This window comes from Panthera onca, chromosome D3 (genome assembly GCF_046562875.1).
Source record: "Panthera onca isolate mPanOnc1 chromosome D3, mPanOnc1 haplotype 2, whole genome shotgun sequence".
NCBI lineage: Eukaryota > Metazoa > Chordata > Mammalia > Carnivora > Felidae > Panthera > Panthera onca.
In genome coordinates this window covers 9,502,099-9,526,698 of record NC_138350.1, presented here as the reverse complement: position 1 = coordinate 9,526,698, position 24,600 = coordinate 9,502,099, and the positions used below count along the sequence as shown (strand labels likewise).

At 49.9% G+C, this 24,600-nt stretch overlaps 1 protein-coding gene across 4 annotated transcripts; it reads left to right on the top strand.

Moving 5' to 3' along the window:
• Nucleotides 1–149: 149 nt before the first annotated feature.
• On the top strand, nucleotides 150–24,600 carry DRC10 (dynein regulatory complex subunit 10). 4 transcript variants are annotated; one of them, XM_060612381.3, is made up of 5 exons: nucleotides 150–397; nucleotides 17,906–18,727; nucleotides 20,913–21,146; nucleotides 23,260–23,328; nucleotides 24,104–24,600. In XM_060612381.3, the coding sequence occupies exons 2-5, from the start codon at nucleotides 17,999–18,001 to the stop codon at nucleotides 24,425–24,427; spliced, it is 1,356 nt and encodes a 451-aa protein (XP_060468364.2). In that variant the 5' UTR covers nucleotides 150–397; nucleotides 17,906–17,998; the 3' UTR covers nucleotides 24,428–24,600. The 4 variants fall into 4 exon arrangements, with proteins under 4 accessions (XP_060468364.2, XP_060468363.2, XP_078291897.1 ...); XM_060612380.3 differs by having other exon boundaries at nucleotides 152–397; nucleotides 23,257–23,328; XM_078435771.1 differs by lacking the exon at nucleotides 150–397 and adding an exon at nucleotides 5,570–5,635 and having other exon boundaries at nucleotides 23,257–23,328.

Below are 24,600 nucleotides of genomic sequence, written 5' to 3'. Positions count from 1 at the left end.
CTACCCAGGCAGCATGATGAGCTCTGATTGGGCAAGCTTCACGTCCTTCCCCAGTTCTCGCCCGCTGCTGATGCAGGATCCCCTGCCCACCTCCTTGGGAAGAGGTGGGACAAAGAAGCTCCGCCCCTTTCCCCACCCACCCCACCCCCGCCTTCCTCATTCAGCCCAACCCAGGGAGAGTCGCGGGCCTTTTCATTGGCGGAGGGTCAGAGAGGCGGTACTCCTCATTGGTCAGGCCTCAGGAGGTGGGGCGGATTGAGCGAAACAAGGAATGGAATGGTGAAAAAGAAAGTCAGTCAGACGCCGAGTCCCTCCTTCAGTGATTGGCGGGTAACCTAGCAACGCAGGTACAACGGAGTTAAGTAACTGCGTTGAGAAACCAGGGCGCTAGGAGCAGGTGAGTGACCCCGGTGGGGAAGGGCCGGGAATGAGCGGGAGATGGGGAATAGGATCCAGTCCGCTATCATTTGGTGCCTGAGGAATCAGTAGCCCGCGCCGCGATGCTGTCCCTGCCCCAGAACCCTGCTGTCCAGCCCCTGCCTCTGTCCGGGCCTCCCTCTCCACTGCCTTCAAGGAGTACTGGGCATCTTCTGTGTCCTTGCTTCTACTCTGCCTCCCCGCTCACCATCTTCACATCCCCGCTTCCCCATCCTTAATATGTGGATGATACTAGTCAAGTGGAGTCACATCCTGGTTAACTAAGTTCAAGTCAAACATAGGTGATGGGGATGAGAGGGTAGTTTACAAGTTCCCTACCATTTCGCCCAAAGGCCATGCATTCCAGGAGGAGCATGCAAATCATCTCACTTGGGTGTGTTCAGATTAGGCCCTTTCGATTATATTATTGTTTTCCTGTTGTGCTAACGACATAACTTAATTCCCATTCTTGTCCTTAAAATGTGATTTCGTTGTGCATACTTCATTCAAAGGGTTAGTTGTTAAGGATTAAATGAATTGAGGCAACGAAAAGCTTGGCATGGAGCTGAGCAACGTAGTAAGTGCTCAGCAAACAGTGGCAATTTCTTTTCTTCCGAAAGCACATTTGTCCATTTGTCTTCCTGCTTCAAATGGATCACAGGGAGTCGTTTTGTTCCATATCTCAAATATTCATAAGTGTTCACCAAATGCCTACTACTGAGTGCTGGGGTAGAGAAAACAGCAACAACAACAACAACAACGGAAACTAATTCCTGCATTCATGGAGCTTGTCTAATGTGGGAGATAGTCATTAATCTAGTAATATACAGATGAATGTAAAAGTACACCTGTGCAGGTGCATTTCTAGAACGGTGGAGCATGGAGGACGACAAATCCTTTCCTCAAAGAGCAACTGTAGCCCATCAATGGATAAATGGATTAAAAAAAAAAAAAAAAAACACGCACAATGGAATATGATTCAGCCCGTAAGAGGGATGAAATTCTGATAAATGCTACAAGGACCATGGAGATCTAATGCTAGGTGAATATAAGCCAAGCACAAAAGGACCACTATGTATGATTCCACTTATATAAGATACCTAGAATAATCGAATTCATACAGACAGAAAGAATAGCAGAACGAAATAATGATACATGCTACAACATGGTTGAACCTCAAAACCACTATACCAAGTCAGGTCCATTGGCACCACTGACACTTCGGGATAGACGATTCTTTGTCGTAGAGGGCCATTCTGTGCAGGGCAGGATGTTTTAGCTTTATCCCCAGCCTCTACCCACTGTATATGCCCGTAGCGCCCTCTCCCAGCTGTGACAACCAAATATATATCCAAATTATTGTCAAATGTCTCCTGGAGGCCAGAGTCATCCCTCCTTAAAAACTACTGCGCTGGGGGGGGGCGCCTGGGGGGCGCAGTCGGTTAAGCGTCCGACTTCAGCTCGGGTCACCATCTCGCGGTCCGTGAGTTCGAGCCCCGCGTCGGGCTCTGGGCTGATGGCTCAGAGCCTGGAGCCTGTTTCCGATTCTGTGTCTCCCTCTCTCTCTGCCCCTCCCCCATTCATGCTCTGTCTCTCTCTGTCCCAAAAATAAATAAACGTTATAAAAAAAAAAAAAAAAAACTACTGCGCTGGGGCGGCTGGTGGGGGCGGGCGGGGCTCAGTCAGCTGAGCATCCGACTCTTGATTTCAGCTCAGGTCATGATCCCAGGGTCGTGGGATTGAGTCCCGAGTGGAGCTCTGCATTGAGCGTGGAACCTACTTAAGATCCTCTCTCTCTCTCTCTCTCTCTCTTTTTTCCTCTCCCTCTGCTCCCCTCTTCCGCTCACACACTCTCTCTCCCTCAAATTGAAAACAAAATTACTGAGCTAAGCACAAAGTCAGATACGAACGATTTCATACTGTATGATTCCATTTATATGATTTCATTTGTATGATATATCCAGAAAAGTTAAATGTGGGAATAGAAATTGTTTGCAAATTAGCTCATGGGAAGTTGGGGGGAAGTGATAGAAATTTTGTGGTGATGCGGCATAACTTTGGACATTTACAAACAAGTCATGGAGTGGTACAATTACAATGGGCAAATCTTAGGGGATGTAAATTATACCTCAATAGAGTTTAAAAAAAAATTTACACCCATGATAAGTACCATGCAGAAAAGGTACAGAGGGTTTCCACAGATCACAGTGCCCTCTCTGTTCCAGTCTGGGGAGAGGTAGCCATTGAGCTGAGACTTGAAGGTTGAGAAAGAGCTAATCTAGGGGTTGGGAAATGGTTTCTGGGAAAAGGAACATCGTGTGTGAAGATCCTGCTGCTTTCAACACTTTATTTTTTATTTTTTTTATTTTTTTTTTAAGTTTATTTATTTTTGAGACAGAGAGAGACAGAGCATGAATGGGGGAGGGGCAGAGAGAGAGGGAGACACAGAATCTGAAACAGGCTCCAGGCTCTGAGCCATCAGCCCAGAGCCCGACGCGGGGCTCGAACTCACGGACCGCGAGATCGTGACCTGAGCCGAAGTCGGACGCTCAACCGACTGAGCCCCCCAGGCGCCCCTGAACACTTTAGAGACCAGTGTGGCTGCAGCACAGAGTGAGGGCAGGAGGGCTTTGAGGGATGGCTGGTCGGGGAGATTGAAGCCAATCAGAACAAATCTCATTAAAAGAGTGAAGGAGCTTCAACCTTCTCGCTCTGCTTGCCCTCTGTCCCTGCCACGGCTTCAGTCACCATCGGTGCAGTAACAGCTCTCACATTTCTGGGTCTTTCTGGGTCTTTCTTAAAATCTACTCCAGGGGCGCCTGGGGTGCCACAATCAGTTAAGCATCCAACCCTTGGTCTCAGCTCGGGTCATGAGCTCGCAGTTCGTAAGTTCAAGCCCCATATCGGGCTCTGCGCTGATGGTGTAGGGCCTGCTTGGGACTCTGTCTCTCCTTCTCTCTGCTTCTCTCTGCCCCTACCCTGCTTGTGTGCTCGCTCGCTCTCTCTCTCTTTCTCTCTCACCAAAACAAATTAAATTAAAATTAATTAATTACATTGAATAATTAAAAACAATAACAATAAAACACAAAATCTACTCCAGATATCAACCACTCCGCCACATTTCACAGATGTCCCACCCAGGTGGCTGCTAGTCTACACATATATCGTGCCTAGAAAGAGGCGCCCCCTCCAGGCACACACAGCCCCACAGTTGGTAAATGGATAGCACGTTCTGCCATCAGTAAACACCCCAACCCCTCAACGCCTGCTTCTCTTCCAGTGTTCACCCTTTGGGTAAACACGGAAACAATCCGTCAGGCAACCTGAGCCAGGACTCTAAACACCATCCCCCACTTCCTTCTCCCCCAGCCCCCACAGCCACTCCTTCATCTCATCCACTGATTCGCCTGCTCGGTGTTCCTAGGGCCCATCCACTGCTTTGTCTCTGGTTGAGGCCACCCACGTCTCTTCCCTAGACACTGTGACAGCCTTCCAAACCTGATCCTTCTGTCTCCTTGCCCCTGCCAACCCTTTCACCACAATTATCCAGGCAGTAGATCTCGTCTCATCGCTCACTCCCTGCTTAAAACTCCTCCCCCAGCCTTTCATGTCTCCTCTTGAGCAATGAGGGAAGATGCCACGGTTGGATTTTCTAACCAATCAAGTTAGGATGACTTTCTTATTCCCTGGCCCCCCCCCCCCCCGCCGCCCCCCGTAAGGTTGTCGACGGGAAATGAAAATAGAAGGATAGCCAGATGACCAGGCTGGGACATGACAAAAAAGTACTGAAAATGGCAGGAAAGGCAGACTTGAGAAGGGGTGAGGTCTGAAGTCACTGTTCATGCCTCGTCTGGACATACACAAGTTGTTGCTAGAAGGCAAGAATCTGCCCCACCATTCCCTCTCCCAGACTGCACCCTCCACCCAGAAAGCCCCAGACAGCCTTAGATTGGAAGCAGTGGGGCGATAGAGCCCCAGCATCAGTTTCCCTGCCTACGGGCTGGATAGGCTGTCCAGGGCATTTGCCCTACCCCTGAGCAAGGCATCCCTCCGGAACATTCTAGGCGCACGTGGTCAGATGTAAATGCCATGGTTTTACCTTGGGTTTTCACTTCATTTACAGTGAAAAATGGAAAAGGCTGAGTCTTCCTTGCTCTGTGCTAAATTCCTCCCCCCCCACACACACACACCTTTTCCCTAGGAGACAAGAACTCAGAGCAATGAGGCACCACCTGATTTATGCTTCAACATATAATAATTATCACTCCCCTTTGAAGAGGACTTTTAACCCTCAACAGGGCTTTCTCATCTAGTAGATCAGCGCCCCTCCACCCAGTTGCCTTTTGATGTGGTTTGGACAAGTACTGTATCCCCAGATGCCAGAGAGATAAGGGACATGCTCAGACTTATTCCAAGAGCTCCAACAGGGAGACTCATGCAGCTGGGTCTCCTGACACTCGGCTCGTGAACCTGATCTTGATTTCGTAACCGATGGCAGCTTTCGATGGCACGGATGTCAGCTCGTCAGACAGAGCTGAGCTGGCCAGGGACAGGCCTTCCTTCGAACCTGGATGGAGCGCTGGACTTGGGGGTGGGGGTGGGGGGAGGCAGGAATTTTATAGAAGAGCAAGGCCACTGTGGTCTAGGCCAGTGATTCTCCACCAGGGGCATCCCCCGACCTGCCACCCTCACCATGTGGGGACATTTGGCAATGTCTAGAGACATTTTGTCTCCAACTGGTCAGAATCGGTGATGAGAAAAATGTGCTACCTGCATCGAATGGGTAGAGGCCAGGGACGCTGCTACAGGGGGCGCCTGGGTCACTCCGTCCGTTAGGCATCGGACTTTGGCTCCGGTCATGATCTCACAGTTCATGGGTTGGAGGCCCACGTCGGGGTTCTGGGCTGACAGCTCAGAGCCTGGAGCCGGCTTGGATTCTCTGTCTCCCTCTCACTGCACCTCCCCCACTCACGCTCTGTCTGTCTGTCTGTCTCTCTCTATCTCTCTCTCAAAGATAAACATAGAAAGAAAGAAAGGAAAAAAAGAAAGAAAGAGGGAGGAAGGAAGAAGGAAAGAAAGGAAAAAAAGAAAGAAAAGAAAGAAAGAAAAAGAAAGAAAGAAAAAGAAAGAAAGAAAGAAAGAAAGAAAGAAAGAAAGAAAGAAACCTTGTCCCAGACTGATATTTCCATACAAGGCAAATGGTATTGCATGCGAACAGGTACATGTGCACATAACCCTACTTCTCCCTTCAGGCCCTGGTTAGTGGAACTGAAAGGAAACGTGATTGCAAATCAAGATGATTTGAAATCAGGGGAAAGTATCTCTTTGACCTTAGCTTTCAAATAATAGCAGCACGTTATATTCTACAACCAATCAAATGCCTTTAGCGAGGGGGTGGGGGGGTGGCTTTCGAACACAGATTTTTTTTCCCTTTAACCACAAACCAAAGAAATACATTTTCCTTCTCTGCTCAGCACACACGTGTTAATAACACATGAATACTTAACTACACGCCACGCACTCTAATAGTTCCCATTCTATTTCATTTATTTTTAACGCCAGTCCCAACTGGCGAATTGATTTCACTACTCACCGAAGGGTCGTAATCCTTGGTTTAAAAAAGACACTTCTTGAACGTAATCAAGCAGTGAGGAAAAACCAGTGTTTCGCATTTGATAAGATTAGGATTTAAATATTTTCTTAGGTGGAGGAAGTTTATTTTAGAAGAATCTAAATGCACCACTAGGAAATTCTTCCTTTTGTCTCAAACAGCCACAGTGATACTACCCACAGTTGAATATAACCAGAAATAAACACGTCTAAAATGACATTTAACCAAAGGAGGAATTAAAAATCATGATGAATTAATTTGTAAGGAGGAGGAGACAGGAAACGGGACTCCAGTCCTCCTTCATCACCAACAGCAAAATGAAAATAATGTAGAAATCAGTCAAATTAAAAACAAACAGTAGGGGTGCCTGGGTGATTCAGTCCGTTAAGCAGCCAACTCTTGGTTTCATCATGGGTCCTGATCTCACATTCCAAGAGTTCAAGCCCCACATCGGGCTCTGTGCTGGCGATGTGGCACCCGCTTGGGATTCTGTCTCTCCCTCTTTCTCTGCCCCTCTCCTGCTTGTGCCCCCCCTCCTTAAAATAAATAAATAAACATTAAAACAATTTTTTAAAACAGTAAAAAAGAGTCAAAAGTCGTTCCATTTTGGCACTTTATAAACCCTTCTGCATACTGAGGAAAAATACATCTTCTATTTTAAGAAGTATTCAAATATTAATACTAAACCATAGGGGCGCCTGGGTGGCTCAGTTGGTTAAGCATGTGACTTCGGTTCAGGTCGTGATCTCACAGTTTGTGAGTTCAAGCCACATGTCAGACTTTATGCTGACAGCTCAGAGCCTGGAGCCTGCTTCCGATTCTGTGTCTCCCTCTCTCTCTGCCCTTCCCCTGCTCGCCTTCTCTCCCTTTCTCAAAAAAATAAATAAACATTAAAAAATACTAAATTATATTATTTTTGAAATCATAATAGAAGTAATAAAAGCTAGACATTATTTTTTTAACGTCTATTTATTTTTGAGAAACACAGAGAGAGAGCACGCACAAGCAGGGATGGGGCAGCGAGAGAGAGAGAGAGAGGGAGACACAGAATCCAAAGCAGGCTCCAGTCTCCGAGCTGTCAGCCCAGAGCCCGACACAGGGCTTGAACCCATGAATCGTGAGATCATGACCTGAGCCGAAGTCGGACACTTAACCGATTGAGCCCCCCGGGCGCCCAAGCTGAACATTATTGAGCCAGGATTTCATGTCGTACTCATGACAGTTCTATTGAGTATGGGTTCCCTTACTATCCCCATTTTACAGATGAGGAAGCCAAAGCTTAGAGGGTTTGATCGACTTGCCCAAAGCCACACAGCAAGGATCTAGAACCCACAAACTTAATCACTGTGTGTGGTAGGCTCATGTTTTTCTTTTCTCCTTCACCAATGAGGAGATAAGGGCCCAGAAGGTCAAGTGAACTTGCCCAGGGCTGTAGCTATGGCCAATGTCCAGTAGAGAGCGTTCATTAAAACCAACAGTTTAGAAATCTGTCCCCAGGAGCACATTGCCTCCCAGCCTCCGTCACCACTCAGTGCCCTCTGTCTCCAAAGCACAGGGTAACGTTGGAGCCCACAGCCATGAAGTCATCACGGCAGATGAGATTCCGTCTGTTATCCGTTAATACCTCCAGCGTTCGCTGCTAACAGCTCCAGCCTGGGAATCTTTTGCAAACCAAATATAACCCCCAAAACACAGGTTCTCCGAAAGGACATGAGAGGATTGGGTAATATTTCAAAAGTGGTGATAGAAAAAAAAAAAAAAAAAACTACGAAAAAGAAAAAAACAAATTGGATTTAAATCTTTTTATTTTAAAATTCCAAGCCCCGAGTACAGGGATGGGAAACAAATAGGCCAAATGCTGGCCCACAGTTTTCATTCTTAAAATATGACGCTATCTTCTGGTTCTAATTCAGGACATAACGTATTTCGTGAAGTAACATTATCATATGATGCCAACAGTTCCTTGTGAGGAAATGGGCTGGATTTGCCGTCTCTTCACTTATTCCACAGTGATTTGTTGAGTGTCCACTACGTGATCTTGGCTTGGGACAGCAGTCTCCATCATGGATTCTCTACCCCTTTCCAGCCGCTCACTCTCTCCGCTCTAGACTTAGAAGGCTCAGATAAAGCATACAGAGTTCTGAAGAAAGCTATTTGCATGGTTGCCAGACCAGTGGGATCTCCTGAGACTAAAAGGGAAATTCCTGCTGTTTCAAAGGCAAAACCTCTGCCTATTACCCCAGCAAGTAGGTGGTAAAATCAGAACTAAGTGGCCAGGAATCCCTCAGCCATCAAAGATTTCTTTGAATTCCAAGAAGGAGCTCAGGTTAAGAATGAAGCAGAGAGTGTTAGGTCCTAAGGGCCTGGGGTGGGTGGCAATTGTAAAGCTCAGAAACGGGACAGAGCTGTCAAAAGTACATCAAATCAGGGGCGCCTGGATGGCTCAGTTGGTTAAGCTTCTAACGTTAGCTCAGGTCACGAACTCGTGGTCCGTGAGTTCGACACCCACATCAGGCTCTCCTAACAGCTCAGAGCCTGGAACCCGCTTCAGATTCTGTGTCTCCCTCTCTCTCTGCCCCTCCGCGGCTCACTCTCACTCTCACTCAAAAATAAACATTAAAAAAAAAATTTTTTTTAAGTACTTGAAATCAACTACACAAATCGTGAAATCCACAACATGGTTTTATTCGATCTGAAATTGGGCGGGAACTGCAAATTCTCCGCTAGGGTAGGAAGTAAAAACAAATAGCATCTCTTGTGAAAACTTCCCTTTGTCATCTCCACCTCCAACCATATTTCCCACCCCAAACCATTCCTCCTTAGCTCTCTCCCATCTAAACCACAAGCAGCCTTTTTTGTCTAGTCATGGGAAGTAGCAGGAATGGAGCCAGGAAAGCAAAAAAAAAAAAAAAAAAATCTGTCGAAGCTACAAATCACTGAGGAAATATTTAGTTGTCTAGGAATACACGTACTAGGAATTTTAAACAGTAGGCTGGTACTATAAGAGAGGGTGCGTTCAGTTCGTTTTGTTGGTTCAACAATACTTTTTGGAAGAGATGTATACACGTGGCACTAACACCACTTACATTGATTCTCATGGTGAGAAGCCTATGCTGAAGATCCTTTCCAATTACATCAATGAGAAAATCTGAGTTTGGTGTTAATAAGTCTTTTGTATGTTAGCCTTACATCCGGCAACTTGGCTATAATTGTGCGATTCCAGGAGCGTGTATAGAGATTCTTTGGGATTTTCTACATACGTAATCATGTTATTTACAGACAAAGATGGCTTTATTTCTTCCTTCCCAATCTGTATACACTTAATTCCTTTTCTTGTCTTATTGCATTAGCCAGGACTTCCAATATGGTGTTAAACAGGGAGCGTAAGGGGGGATATTCTCGCCTTGTTCCTAATCTTAGGGAAAAAAACTTCTAGTTCCTCGCAATCGAGTATGATGCCAGCTGTAGGGCTTTTGCAGATGTTCTACATCCAGTTGTGGTAATTCCATGATATTCCTCATTTGCTGAGAAGTTTAGTGTCATCGTTGAATCGTGTGGGGTTTTGTCAAATGCTTTTTTGCATCTATTGACATGGTTTTCCTTTTTATTGATGTGATGGATTACGTGAATTGATTTTTGAATGTTGAATGGACCTTGCAGGCACAGGAGAAAGCCCACTTGGTTGTGGGATATAATTCTTTTTATACTTCAATTTGTGAATATATATTATATTATATATTATATATATTATCTTTTTATACTTCAATTTGTGAATATATATTATATATTATATATATTTGTGAATATATATACTTCAATTTGTGAATATTTTGTCAAGGATTGTTGCATCTATGTTTCTGAGAGATATTGGTCTGTAGCTTTCTTTTATTATAGGGTATTTGTCTGTTTTGGCATTACAATAAGGCTAGCCTCATAGAACCTGTTAGGAAATATTCTTTCTGCTTCTGTTTTCTGGAAGAAATGTTAAAGAACTGGTATAATTTCTTCCTCAAATAGTTGGTAGAATTCACCGGTGAAATCATCTAGGAGTTTTCTGTTTGGGAAAGTTATTAATTATTGATCAATTTCTTTAATATATAAAGGCCCATTGAGATTATCTATCTCTCCTCGTGAGAGTTTTTGTGATTGTATCTTCAAGGAATTGGTCCATTTCATCTAGGTTATCAAATTTATGGCCATAGAGGAGTTCATTACATTCCTTTATTATCATTTTAACATCCATGGGATCAGTAGTGATGGCCTCTCTTTCCTTCCTGACATTTGTAATTTATCTCTTCTCTCTTTTTTTTCGTATGTCTGTAACATCTCCCTGCCAGTTGCTAATCTCGCTTTTTAACAACAGAGATCTGGGCTCATGCTCATCGTCCCCGAGCAATAGCATCCAGCTAGAGTGAATTGATATCAGGATGTAGACATTCTTGTGTTCTCTGTGAGGACAGTGATACAGATTTTCTAGTTAGAAAGCTTCCTTTTTCATGAAAGTACTTAAGAATGAAAGTATACTTACACTTCAGGAAAAAAAAAAAAAAGTTGAGTTGGTAATAGTACGCTCTGGTCTATAGACTTGGCAGAAATCACAAAGGTGGCATGTTAGTGAGAGAGATTTGGACAACCCTGAATCAGAACTAACCCTCACGAAGGCTGCTCTCCTGACCCAGACCCCACGTTCTGCTTCCCACACGACGGCCTCATGCTGCTCGACAGTCCTGTGTCGTGATCAGTTACGACGGGTGTCTCGGTAATTAGTTTATAATAAGCTCCAAAGTAGGTGAATGATTGACTCGAAAACATAAAAGTCAATGAGAGATGATCCAAAGCTCACCCTAAAATAATTCAGCCACTCACTCATTTGCATCCTGATGCGCTCTCTCTCGAGCGGGGAGAGCGCGATGGGGCGACAGCTCTGTTGTCGCAAACTGTGTCTAATCCCAGGTGTGCCCACGGGAATGCGACACCAGCAAGAACACTGCCGGTGGGACGTGTACATATACCTATAACGACAAGTATGAGCATTCATATTGTAGCCGCTAAGTCGATTGAATGCTGTGGGAACCGGATCTGGGACCCGTCTGTCCACTGGGTCTCTGCTTGACGGGATCCAATGAAACTGGGCTGGCAAAGTATCACTGTGCTTGGGCCACTAGAAAAGTCGATCTGAAAATGGTAAGACCGGACAGTTGGAGTTACGGCGGGGGGGCAGGCTCTCCAGAAAGGTTGCCTGGGCTGAGACCCCAGCGTGGCCGCTTAGTAGCTATAAATTCATGGAAACATCTCACCTTCCTCTCTGCCTCCCTTTCCCTGGCTGTGAGTAGAACTAATGAAAACACCTACCTCGTAAGGTTGTTGTAAGGAATGAAGGAGTTAATACACCCAAGGCATTTAAAATTTTTTTTTTTAACGTTTATTTATTTTTGAGACAGGGAGAGACAGAGCATGAACAGGGGAGGGGCAGAGAGAGAGGGAGACACAGAATCTGAAACAGGCTCCAGGCTCTGAGCTGTCAGCACAGAGCCCGACGCGGGGCTCGAACTCACAGACCGTGAGATCATGACCTGAGCCGAAGTCGGACGCTCAACCTACCAAGTCACCCAGGCGCCCCACACCCAAGGCATTTAGAACAGTGTTGGGTATGGAATCAGTTGCCAAGAGTTAGCTAATATCAAAATGTCGTTCTTTGCAATGAGATTCCCGCCCCCCCCCCCCCCCCGACCACACTCCAGTTTTGTTTAACCCTCTCTGCCTCCACGTACCATTGTGAGATGTGCGGGGTAGTTGCAAGGGTCGGGTTTTCTTCCTCTTTTTCTCCCCAAGGGGAAGAAAATGTAATTTCGCTCAAACCCTTTTTTTTCTTTTCTCAAAATGTTCTGAGAGCGAAAAGTAATAAAATATCCAACAAGCCCATTTGAATGAAGACGAGGTATAATTTGCATGATAAAGATATATTTCCATTTATAAAGTTCATCAGCAGAATTAATGACAAATAAAGGGAAGACCCAATTAAAGTTCCCCATCCATTAACAACCTTGCTTCACTCTCAGGGCAGGAATTTTAAAAGGAGAGGCTTAAGTTGGAAATGATTTAAATATTAAGGTTGGTGGCATTAAAAAGGACATGAAATGATCATATTAGGATTCAAGGGAAAGAGATTCTCCAGTGACTTTTGTCATCAGAGCGAGATGCATTTCCCCCCCCCCCGAATCGTCGTTCCGCTGGCTTCTCTGTGTTCACCCAAATGAGCTGTCAAACACTGATGGGCGTCATCATAATCAAAGAAAACAAGTTTGCCCTTTAAAGCAAAAGAGGTAATTTGGCTGAAAGCAAATTGGAAACATTTCATAGAACGTTGCATTTCCAGCTGCAGTCTCTGAAGAGTTCAGGCGTTTTCTGATTTACGCCTGAGAGCTTTGGGGGACAATGGGAGAGCTTCGTGAAGCACTTTGTTCACGTTCATCCCGTGGCCACAGAGCAAAGATCTTCAGAGGGGCCGAGTAAGCTCCCTGGCTGTCCCTGAAACATGATCTTCGGGGGGGAAAAGCCTTAAGGGGATTCACGAGATTGACGGGGGGGGGGGCAGAAAGTGGGGGCGGAGAAACAAAGAGATGCCAGGTAGGGCCCTCCTCGCCTCCACTCCCAGAGCCTTCTGACTTTGGGACCCATTTTGCCTGGCCGAGGAAGCAAGGGTCCTTAGCATCTCATCTGGCTGCCTTTCTTCCTTGCTCGTGGTCACTCGAGATGTTCCTCGGATTCCCGCTTTTCTGTTCGTGTCCTCCGGTTCGGGGAACTGAATATCTCTCGGGGCTTCAAGCGTCCGCGACTCCTCCCTCTGCATTTATGTCTCTGTCCCCAAGGCCTCCCAGGACCCCCTGGATGTGTGTTGTCAGATGCCTAGAGCACGCTCAGCTAGGCTTCTTTGATTGTAAGCAACAGACACCGACCGTGGCTAAGCACTCTCTCTCTTGCTCTCAAAAATAAATAGACTAAAAAAACACACAAAAAGGGGCGCCTGGGTGGCTCCGTCGGTTGAGCATCCGACTTCAGCTCAGGTCACGATCTCGCGGTCCGTGAGTTCGAGCCCCGCGTCGGGCTCTGGGCTGATGGCTCGGAGCCTGGAGCCTGTTTCCGATTCTGTGTCTCCCTCTCTCTCTGCCCCTCCCCCGTTCATGCTCTGTCTCTCTCTCTGTCTCAAAAATAAATAAACGTTAAAAAATAAAAAATAAAAAAACACACACAAAAAAACAAAACCGAGGGGCGCCTGGGTGGCTCAGTCCGTTGGGCGACAGACTTCAGCTCAGGTCGTGATCTCACCGTCTGTGAGTTCGGGCCCCACGTCGGGCTCTGTGCTGACAGCTCAGAGCCTGGAGCCTGCTTCGGATTCTGTGTCTCCCTCTCGCTCTGCCCCTCCCCCGCTCATGCTCTGTCTCTGAAAAATGAATAAATCTTAAAAGTATATTTAAAAAAAAACGAGCTCTTTGTCCTCCCTTCCACACCTCCTTCCCCCCAATTTGTCTAGTCCCTCAAAAGGGCCCAATCTTTCTCTCCCAGTCCCCCAAACGCAAAACGGTCTCACTCATCAAGTCCTGATGACTCCTTCTTTTTTTTTTTTAAAGTTTATTTATTTTTGAGACAGAGAGAGACAGAGCATGAATGGGGGGGGGGGGTCAGAAGAGAGAGGGAGACATGGAATCTGAAACATGCTCCAGGCTCTGAGCTGTCAGCACAGAGCCCCACGCGGGGCTTGAACTCACGGACCGAGACATCATGACCTGAGCCGAAGTCGGACGCTTAACCGACTGAGCCACCCAGGCGCCCCTTGATGACTCCGTCTTCAAAACATTTCTTGCTTTTGGGATGAGCACTGGGTGTTGTATGGAAACCAATTTGACAGTAAATTTCATATATTAAAAAAATAAAAAAATATATTGTAAAAAAAAAAACAAAACATTTCTTGCATCCACAGCATATGACAAGGAGAAGGGCACAGGGAACCTGGAGGTGGCAGGCCCACCCCAAAACGATGTTGAGATGTTTTTTTCAGTGCCGGGTATATAGCCGTGATCAAAATAGATAAAGCCCCTGCCTTCATTGGAGCTCACCTTTTAGGGGAGGGGGAAAGACAGACAATAAACAAACAGGCCCATATACGGATGTCAGACGGTGAGAACCTAGCTGGGAGAAAAGCAAACAGGATAGGGGGAAAGGGAGGGCAGGGAGGGCAAGGAGGAGGAGAGGGTTTACGTTTTATGAAGGAAATCCGGAGAGCACTCACTACTACACCAGGATTTGAGCAGAGGAGGAAGTGCGGGAACGAGCTTTGCAGATATTTAGATGAATGCTCCAGCCCTGGGGCTTGGCGGGGGGCAAGGGTCGTGGTGCACAGACAGCAAGTGCAAAGGCCCTGTCAGAGGCTGGAGCACATTTGACACGTTCAGGGAACAGCAAAAGGGTCGGTCTGAGTGCAGAAGAGCAAGTGGTCGCAGCAGCCAGATTACGTAGGGCCTTCTAGGTCGTTGTAAGGACTTTGGCTTTTATCCCGAGTGAGATGGGGAGCTGTTGGTAGCGGGGGGTTCTGGTAAATGTCCAACAACCAGTTTGGTGGGAGGGGGCACTGATCTGTAGTATTTGCCAGTTTCCGTGTGTAAATACTCCCACCATGGCTGATTTCAAACTACTGATGGCTCGGGGCACCTGGGTGGCTCAGTTGGTTGAGCACCTGACTCTTGGTTTCGGCTCAGGTCACCGATCTCACGGTTCCTGAGTTCGAGCCCCACATCGGGCACTGCACGGACAGTGCGGAGTCTGCTTGAGATTCCCTCTCTCTACCTCTCTCTCTCTCTTTCTCTCAAAATAAATGAAACAAACTTAAAAAAAAAAAGTCAAGTTACCAATGGCTTAACAGGAACCTCACAAATACCCTGAAATTTTAATAACCGGTCCTCGTGAGCTGGATTTTGAACAGAGGAGTAAAAGAATCTGACGTTTTAAAAGGCTCCCTCTGGCTGCTGTGATGAGACCGTGGAGGACGTGGGCGGAAGCAGGGTTACCAGTGAAGAGGTTCTCACAGTCATCTGGGTAAGAGATGATGGACCCTTGGAAGGTCCAGTGGCTGAATGACATCAGGAATAGCATTCCTGCAGTTTCCTTCTCATTCACAAAGTGGCTGCCACTGCTCCAGCATTAAAGCCCAAGTTCAAGGAACGGAGGTGAAGCCAACAATGTCTTTCTTTTGTATGGGGAAGGTAAAAGGTTTCCTAGAAGCCCCTAGAAAACTTCTCTATCTCATTGGCTTTAACAGTGTCTATAGCCACTCAGAACTGTAAAGGAGGTTGAGAAGTTGAGGACTGAATATTTCCAGCCACTATATTACAGGCAAGCAAGAAGGAAGGAGGTTGGGATGGGGATGGTGGCTGCCACAAAGAGGCTGGCCTTATAAGAATCAACTACAAGAATTCGACCCAGCCTGGAAGCCCAGGCAAGTCTTCCCTGAAGAAGTGACAATGTGAACTGAGATCTGAGTGCAAATAATTAGTAATGAGGAGGGAGAAGAATGTTTCAAGAAGATGAAAAGAGCATGTGCAAAGGCCCTGAGGTGGAAGGTTTATAATACCCCAAGCTCTCTACTTGCCACAACCCTTTCCCTACAAATCATCCATTACGACCAATCTTTCTCGAAAATCTGAGTCGATCCTGTTACCTGTTTCCCAAAATCAAAATGGATCCCAATCTCCTACAAGATAAACTCCAAAGTCCCCACTCTATGTTGAAAGCTGGGCATGATCTCAACCTATTCTGTGATTACAGCTTTATGCCCTTCCTCCTAGAGTTGTTGAACTTTCACGCGTGCGTGTTTCATATTCCAAACTAGGTTATAAACTCTGGCAGGACAGGAACCATTCCTTGCATCTCTTTTATATCCCCAGGAGCTCAATAAATACCCAGATAGATGACCCTTACTGCAGGGAGCAGGAGGAGACGTAAGCAGACCAGTTAAGAAGCTCTTTCATCATCCGAGTGAGAGATGATAAGGCCCTCACTCGGTGGCACAAAGGCTGCCCGGAAGGAAAGGAAAGGAGGGGGCGCTGTCAGAGAAAGAACGAAGAGACTGGGATGGGGGGGGGGGAGGAGAGTGTGGGGTGGCACTCAGGTTTCCAGCTCGAGCAAGTCGGATGGCAGAATTGCCAATTGCCAGGACAAAGGATAAGGAAGGTGCGGGGTAAGGGCTGGGGACGCGGTGAGGTCCCTCTTAGACATGGTATGTTGGGAGGCCCAGCCAATCCTGGGCAGGAGGCAGGAGGCAAGTCCGATGGTACATCTGGATCTCCGGCCAAGCCCAGACACTCAGACCAGGAAATCACCACAGTCCTGGACCTGGGATCGGGGTTCCCTGGGTTAATAATGCTAGTTATTATTTATTGAGCACTTACCACGTACAGGCCCTGTGCCAGTAACTTCTCACCGGTTCTTAAGATCTCTGTTTTATGGCTGAGGAAGCCCCGGCTTAGGAGGATTGGACAAGTAGCCCAGGGTCCCCCCAGCAAGGGTCTAAACCCAAGTGGGGCTATTGCGAAGCTAGTACTCAGCCATTGTGCCAGGTACACAACATCCATGATCGATGTCTGATCGATGTCTGATCGCTGCCACAAATTTCTCAGAGAGTCTTTTCAACTTTTTATTTTGTAATGACCGTAGATTTACGGAAAAGTTGCAAAGATAGTTCAGGATTCCCAAATGCCCTGTACTCAGCTCTCCCAACGTTAATATCTTCAATAACCGTGATGGGTCTGTCCGTCAACACCAAGAAACTAACGTTGGTACAATGCTGTTAACGACACCATCGGCTTGGTTTGATTTTACATTTTCCTACTAATGTCCGTTTCCCATTCCAGGATCCAGTCCGAGATACAACATCACACGTAGCGAAGCAGGTTCGAAAGACTGTGTTTCAAAGTCACTGTTCGCGCCGCCCCCCCGACTTTTAAAATCCATACTTAAAAACCAGCGCAGATGTGCTGTGCTGGTCCCAGTCCCATTTGCTCGCAGCCACATTGTTCCCTCTGTCCCTGTGCTGCTCTGTCTCGGGCTGCTGACACCTGCAGGCTGCTGTGCCCACTCGTCTTGTCCTCTGGCTTCCCCCTGGGTTTGGCCGATGGGAGGCGCTGGTGTCGGATTGGAGGGTGGGAGGAAGAAGAAACCACAGTATTTCCTCTTCTCTCTGCTTTGGGCTGCGTTTCCAGCGGTGGCCACAGCTCCTGGGGGGGCTATAGCTCCGCCTGGACAGGAAGTGGGTGTGGTTCCAGCTTCCCCTGGGTGACCCTCGTCCTCCAAGCTCACCACCAGCTCCTTCTGTGGTGGCCTCCTGCCGTTGACTGTGGCTGGGTGGCTTCCCCTTCCCTGGTTAGCCTCTCAACTCTTTCCATCACCCGTGTAACTGGCTTTCTATATTTAGATGCTTTAAAAAAAAAAAAATTCAATAGCATTGACTTTTATTCATTCATGTTAAGTCACCCGAAACGATGTCTGTTGCGATTAAATGCTCATTAATGTAAATGGCTGAACAAACCCATTTCCGGGGACACTTAATATCCTACCTAGTTAAGTCGCTTCAACAGAATGGCGTCTGCACTCCCGGCTGCGCCCTGCCTGACATCTGTGCCTGAGACCCACCTCTACGCTTGGTCCTCCTTCCCTCGTGTCCGATGCCCTCACAACGCTAGAAACCGCCTTCAGTGAGAGGTTCTGCGTAAAAGCTGCGGGGCACCCGGGACGAGCTCTCGGCGTTGACGGTCTGTGGCCGCTGCGGCCACAGCAGCCACATTCGTGCAGCACCGCGCCACTAACCGCTTACTCCTTCCTTCGCAGGGTCGCCAGAGCCACTAACGGCAGGAGACCTACGTAGTCTGCCAACGTCTGCGCCTCCCAGGGCGCACAGGGGCAAGGGAGACCGCTCGGAAAATGGCTCTCGATGTCCTCGCCGTGGCCCCTCTCTACCAGGGCCCTGACATCAACAGAATGAGGCTGACGGCAGAGCTGTCCAAAAAGCCGGCCTCCCCGCTAAAACCCTTGGTCCCCTCGAAGTCCAAACTCACCACCATCGAGACCAAGAGGGTCATGTCCGTACTGGACGAGACCATCCACAAGGTGGAGCTGGTGACCCTGCTCTCACACTTGGCTTCCAAGGACGAGGCTCTGGAGGGGATTCTGGGAGGGGACGTCAGGAGGGCGGTGAGAGAGCACGAGGACCTGTGTCGCAGCCTCCTGGACAGTGTCGCTTACCTGCAGGATAAGGAGAGGCGGCTGCAGGAGGAGGAAGAGTCTGAGGACGAGGGATGGCTCAGAGACCGCCTCCTCTCCGTGCAGCTGCAGAAATCCAACCTACTGCCGCTCATGGAGCACGTCAGAGAGTCCACCAAGGACGTCCTGAGACTCTTGCTCGATAACCCGCAGGCGGCAAAGCTCTCGGAGACGCACGCGCTGGGCCGAAGCGCAGAAGCCCAGCGTTTTATTGACTGCCTGATGGAACTGCGGGGCTTCCTGTTCGAGAAGCTACTCACCAGCCCCATGGAAGCCAGGGAGAAGACTCAGTTCATACAGGATGTCAGTAGACAGAACAGGAGGAACCAGGACATCATTGATGCGCTGGAGAATGAGTTGGCGGCGAGCATGAAGAACAGGGACGCAGAGGTATCGGTCAGACCGTGGAAGGGGCCACACGGAGAAGCCAACCCTTTCGGCGGCAGGGTTTTTGTCTCGGTGACTTAAACGCCTGCTGTCATTCACTCACCCCACGCGTACTGTTAGGAGCACTTACTAGGTGCTGGGTCTCATAAATGAGTCCCCATTGTCCCTGCCTCATGCAGTGTGGGGGAAGGTAGGTCTTAAAGACCTGATTTCGTTACGGTTTTGAGAAATAGGACGGAGGGTAAGCGCAGGGTGCCATAGGACAGTGTGACAAGAGACCCAAAGGGTCAGAGACATCAGAGCCAACGCCTGAAGAACGAAAGGGAGTGAACCAGGCAAGAGAGGGAGGAGGAACAGGCCAGGCCAGCAACAGGCGAGCTCTTTCTACAAAGGGCTGGGGAGCGAGTACTTTAGGGTTTGCCAGAAGACCACACGGTACCTTTGAGGCCTCATCGACAAATGTGATCTCTGTTCGGAGGGCGAGGGGCAGATGGCACAGGTGGAAGCTCTAGAAGGATTTTGAAGAAGGGGGAACGATAACATGATTCCAGCCTAATAACCATCCGGGATGCACACGTATGTATGATGCTGTGCATACGTTTGCTCAGTAGAGCCTTACAGAGTCCCCATGAGGTGGTATCCAAGTATAGGTTTGGCTCCCAAGACAGACCCAAGATGACAGCGGCTTAGTCAAGATGGAAATGTGTTTCTCTCTAGTGGGAAAGCTGGAGCAGTCACAGAAGCTCTGCCTTGTAAATTCGTCAGGGCTCCAGGCTCCTTCCGTCCGGCCTTTCTGCTGCCCCTCCCCCAACCCTTCCCTGCCCCCCCCCCCCCCACACACACACAGGGCTTCTAACCATGGACCCAGAAGACCCCCATCATGTCACCACTGGTCCAGCCAACAGGAGGCAGAAAGGGGAGGAGGGCCTTGACCCTGGCCCTTTGGGGATGCAACCTGGAAGTAGCCCATGGTCACGGATCTTAGCCACACCCTGTGGCTGGCTTTGCTGGGAAGGGTCGTCCGTGCCTGGGGCCACGTTTCCCAGGAGTATTCTGCTCCACAGCCTTGGCACTGCCATTTCCAGCCCCCTGTGATACACAGAGCACGAGGCCCTGCAAAACTGTTTGCCACCCGGCCTCCCCCACGCCCTAGCTCAGGCTGAACCTCCTTAGGTTCTCACTGAATTTGTCCTTGAAAGCAGAGTTTGTTGATGAATGTTTATGCGATTATTTATCTGGTGATTTGATTCGGGTCTGGCACCCCGTAAGAGGACGGGGGCCTTGTCTCTTTCGGCCCGGGGCGCTCGGTCAGGGGAGACCACGCACAGGTTGGAAGAGCGCCGGCGAGGGACAGGGAGAGGGGCCCCAAACAGCTTAGTGGGTCCCATCCGGGTGGTGGAGACGGCTTGGGCTTCCAAGTTGGACGGATCTGGGCTCAAATTCCATTTCTCCGGGTTGACAAGTGTCATCGTGTCACTTGGATCTCAGTGTGAAATGAGAGGGTGACACCCTTGGGCTGCCGCGGGGTCAAGAGAAGCTCAGACCCCCAGGGGTCCCCCCTGCCAGTTGACCCCAGCCCCCCAGGCTGCTGGCGGGAGCCAGTCACAGCACTGCTGTGCTCACAGGGAGACTCCGGGGCTTGTGACCAGCCTTTGGAGCTTATTTACAGAATGGCCCCATCCTCCACCCCCATTCCTGTTCTAGAACCTTCTGAGGGCGGTTTTGTCCCTCAAGCATTAGCGGGGGGCAATCCCCACAGTACGTGTGTCTCGTGCTCTCATGAAACACTCCTAGTGTCTCTGCCAACGGAATACTCCTGTTCTGTGCCACTGTCCAGACCTGCCCAGAGGCCTCGCCCCAGCTTGCCCGTGCCCATCACTCAAGCCAGGAGACAGAGGGGGTGGCCAAGCACATGGGGTCCGGATCAGACAGACCTGGCTTCAAGTACCCCCACCCCTCCCCGGCTCAGCTGTACAGCCCCAGACAGATGAGCCGATGCCCTTGAGCCTCAATTGCCTTGGCTGTGATCAGGCGGTCTCCGTCCCCCTTGGGCACTGGGGGCAGGGTTCCGCCAGGTAACGGCGCAGGTTGCCGGCTCCCCCCCGCAAGGGAGCGTGTGGTACCAGTTCTCCTGCGACTATCGGGCATCACGTAGGTAATGATGGAGCCTCTCGTCTTCCTGGCCCAGGTGGAGAAAGAGAACTTCGTGATCCAAGAACTGAAAAACCACCTGCACCAGGTGCTCAGGCTCTCCGAGAACAACCTCCTTCGCACCAAGCAGGAGGCCGAGAAGCAGCAGAAGGCAGACTTCCGGGCCTCGCGGGCCAGGGTGGCCAAGATCCAGCAGGAGATACTGCTGCTGAGGTCACAACACCACAACCTGGTCGTGGAAAACCGGGAGGCAGAGCAGGCGCTGAGGAAGGTACGGGGGGACAGCAGGGAGGGGACAACGGAGGCCCCCCGGGGGCAGGGGAGGGGTGGTCTAGCAGGAGGGCGGGGCAGGGTAGGCCTCCCCCAGCCGGACAGGGAACAGCTCCCCTGAGGAGGAGGGCTTGGGAACAGGGGAAGTGCAGGAATGAGCCAGTGTCTACCCCCCACCCCCTGTGCTACCCATGGGCCTGGGGGCTGGGGCGGAGACACTGGTCCTATCCTCCTGCACGCTGGCTGTGTGACCCTGGGCGAGTGCCTTAACTACTCTGAGCCCCAGAGGGATGATAATACCCACCTTGCCGTGCAAAGGACCTGAAGGAGCTCCTAAACCTCAGGCGAATTTCGTAATTCCCTCCAGCCCGTGTTGCCATCTTTAAGACGAAAGCGAGCAGATCGGTCTAATGGGTCATTGGGAGAATCGAATGAGACAGTAGGGGAAAGTGAGTGCATTAAGTGCTCGGGACACATCACTTCTCTTGCCTTCTCCAGCATCTCCTCTGGGCCCTGGGCCTGCACACACCCAGCTTGCTTCCGGATCTCTTTCCTCATAAAGGAATTCTCTAATACTTGTTCCCAGTTTTCATCTTAGTGTCATGACTCCTGAGCGTCTGATGGAAGCCGTGGGCCTCTGCTCCGTAGGAAGGCACAGATACACCTGCACGTCCGGGGGGCGGTTCTGGGGGGCACAGGCCCTCTGCAGCCAGCCCGTCCATGGTGCCCAAGTCAAGAGCCCTTACCCTGTAGGATTAGGGAGTTGGTTTATTTGTTCTTCACTGAAATTCACATAACATAAACTTAACCACCAAAAGAAATTTTTAATGTTTATTTTTGAGAGAGACAGAGAGACAGAGCGTGAGCCTGGGAGGGGCAGAGAGAGAGAGAGAGAGAGAGAGAGAGAGGGAGACAGAATCCAAAGCAGGCTCCAGGCTCTGAGCGGTCAGCACAGAGCCCGACGCGGGGATCGAACCCACGAACCGTGAGATCGTGACCTGAGCCAAAGTCGGACCCTTAAATGACTGAGCCACCCAGGCGCCCCTAAACTTAACCATTTCTTTTTTTAACGTTTATTTATTTTTGAGACAGCGAGAGACAGAGCATGAACGGGGGAGGGGCAGAGAGAGGGAGACACAGAATCAGAAGCAGGCTCCAGGCTCTGAGCTGTCAGCCCAGAGCCCGACGCGGGGCTTGAACTCACGGACCGCGAGATCGTGACCTGAGCCGAAGTCGGACGCTTAAGCGACCGAGCCACCCAGGCGCCCCTAAACTTAACCATTTTAAAGTGAACAGTTCGGTGGCATTTAGTACATTCACAGTGTTGTGCAGCCACCCCCCGATCTCGTTCCAGAACGTTTCAATCCCCCCAAATAAAACCCCGTACCCGTTAAGCAGTCACTCCCCATTCCCCCTTCCCTCCAGCCCCTGGCAACCACTAATCTGCTTTCTGCTTCTATGGATTTTCCTGTTCTAGACACTTCATATAAATGCAATCATAGAATATGTGGCCTTTTGTGTCTGGCTTCTTTCCCTTAGCTCACGTTTTCAAGGTTCATCCACGTAGCATTTGTCAATACTTCGTTCCTTTTTATGGCTGAATAACATTCCGTTGTAGGTAGGGGAGCTGATCTTTAAAAAACAGATTATGTCCCTCTCCTGCATCAAAATCCACCCAATGGCTTTCCGTCTCCTTGACGCTAGGATCCGAATTGCTTCCACTGCTGACATTCCCTTCGGTGATGCAGCTTCTCACTCTGACCTCCCTGGGACCCCGCTCCTCCTCAGCCACTCCATTTCCGGCCACGCTGGCTCAATTTCTGCTCAACACCGCAAGCCTGTTCCTACCTCAGGGCCTTTGCACTGGCTGCTCCCTCTGCCTAGAGTGTTCTGGAGTCAGACACCTGTGGCTTCAAATTCAGGCTCTACCTCTCATTCGCTCTGTGATCTCGGGCAAGTGAGTTAGCACGTCTGATCTCCAGTTTCCTCATCTGTGAAATGGAGAAGCTACCTTGTGGGCGAGGCACGTTAAAGCTTGCTGCAGAGTGAGCTCGGCACGGTTTGTTGTTCCTATGAATCCATCAAACAATGACTTGTTGACTTTTTTTTAGAAGAAATACAAAGTGGAGACGGAAATTGAGAACTGGATCCAGAAATACGATATGGAGATGGGCGAGAAGCAGGTATTTGTGCTGTAGTCTCTCGAGTGCGTTTCCCGTGGTCCTCTAGGAAAGGCCCATGGTCTGTGCCAAGCTCTGGGCCTCCCCAGACAGGCTTCCCTGCCCCCCTACCTTAGGCCCAAGGGTTTGTCTGGCCTCGCACAGCGTGGGGAGAGGTGGGAGAGGAAGGAGCCGGAAGCCGGAAGCCACTAAGCGCTTGTCACCGGGCCCAACGATCTTGGCTCCATCTAGTGTCCACATCCCATACTCTCTGTCCCTTCCGCACGCGGCTCCTGCCAGCAGCCTCATGAGCCAGGGCTCCTCCTGGGCAGACTCAGGCGCGGGCTTGCCTCCCCTGCTTCCCTCAGTCGCGCCAGGTTTCTCCTGAGATGTGCCGCCTGCTGGGACAGCGCAGTGAAGCTGGTCCCTGTTATCATTTGGAGCTTCTACTCCAGTGTCCCTTACCCGCTGTGTGACCTGAAGCAAGGGGCTTGACCTTTCTGAGCCTGACTCTGCATGTGATCGAGTCATCCCTGCGCTGGGGCCATGAAAGGGATACGGTGAGGCACCACGGTCACAAATGCTAGCACCCGGCACAGGACGTGGCCTGGAGGAAGCGCTTAGCAAACAGAGACCTAGAAAACAGGGTGCCCTCAGGCCCGCCTCCCCACAGCTCTGGGACCGTAGGCGCCACTGCCAGGGCGGAAGCCCCTCTGGGAAGGCCGGGGGTGCACGCAGGGGAGGGTGGCAGGCGGCGCCCCGTGCTCGGTGACCCCCACCCCCTGCCCCCCCACCCCAGGACGAGTACGAGGAGCTCGACATCATCCACAAGGAGGAGAAGGTCCAGCTGGAGGAGCTGAGGCAGAGGTACAAGGTGCTCGTGGAGGAGTTCGCCCAGATCCGGGCCGAGCGGGAGGTCAATGCCAAGAAGAAAATGGAGGCCGAGCAGGAGATGCTGCGCATGGTGCGGGCCGCCACGCTCATCCAGGCCGTGTGGAAGGGCTACCTGGTCCGTTCCGTGCTCAGGTCCAGGAAAAAGCGAAGCAAGAGCAAACGGAGGGGCAAGAAGGGCAGGGGCAAGGAGAAGGGCAAGGGCAAGGGCAAGGGCAAGGGCAGGAAGTGAGTCTCCCCCCGGGCGCCCCACTCCCGACCCGTGTCGCCGCGCTCCTCACTTCTCGGAGAGCAGGCCGGGGGGCCACGAGGAGGGGGAGCCCGGCCATTCCTGGCTGGAGGGATTTTTCAAAGTTAAAAACCATCTCAAGTCCCATCCTACGAATAAACGTCACTTTGCCCAGG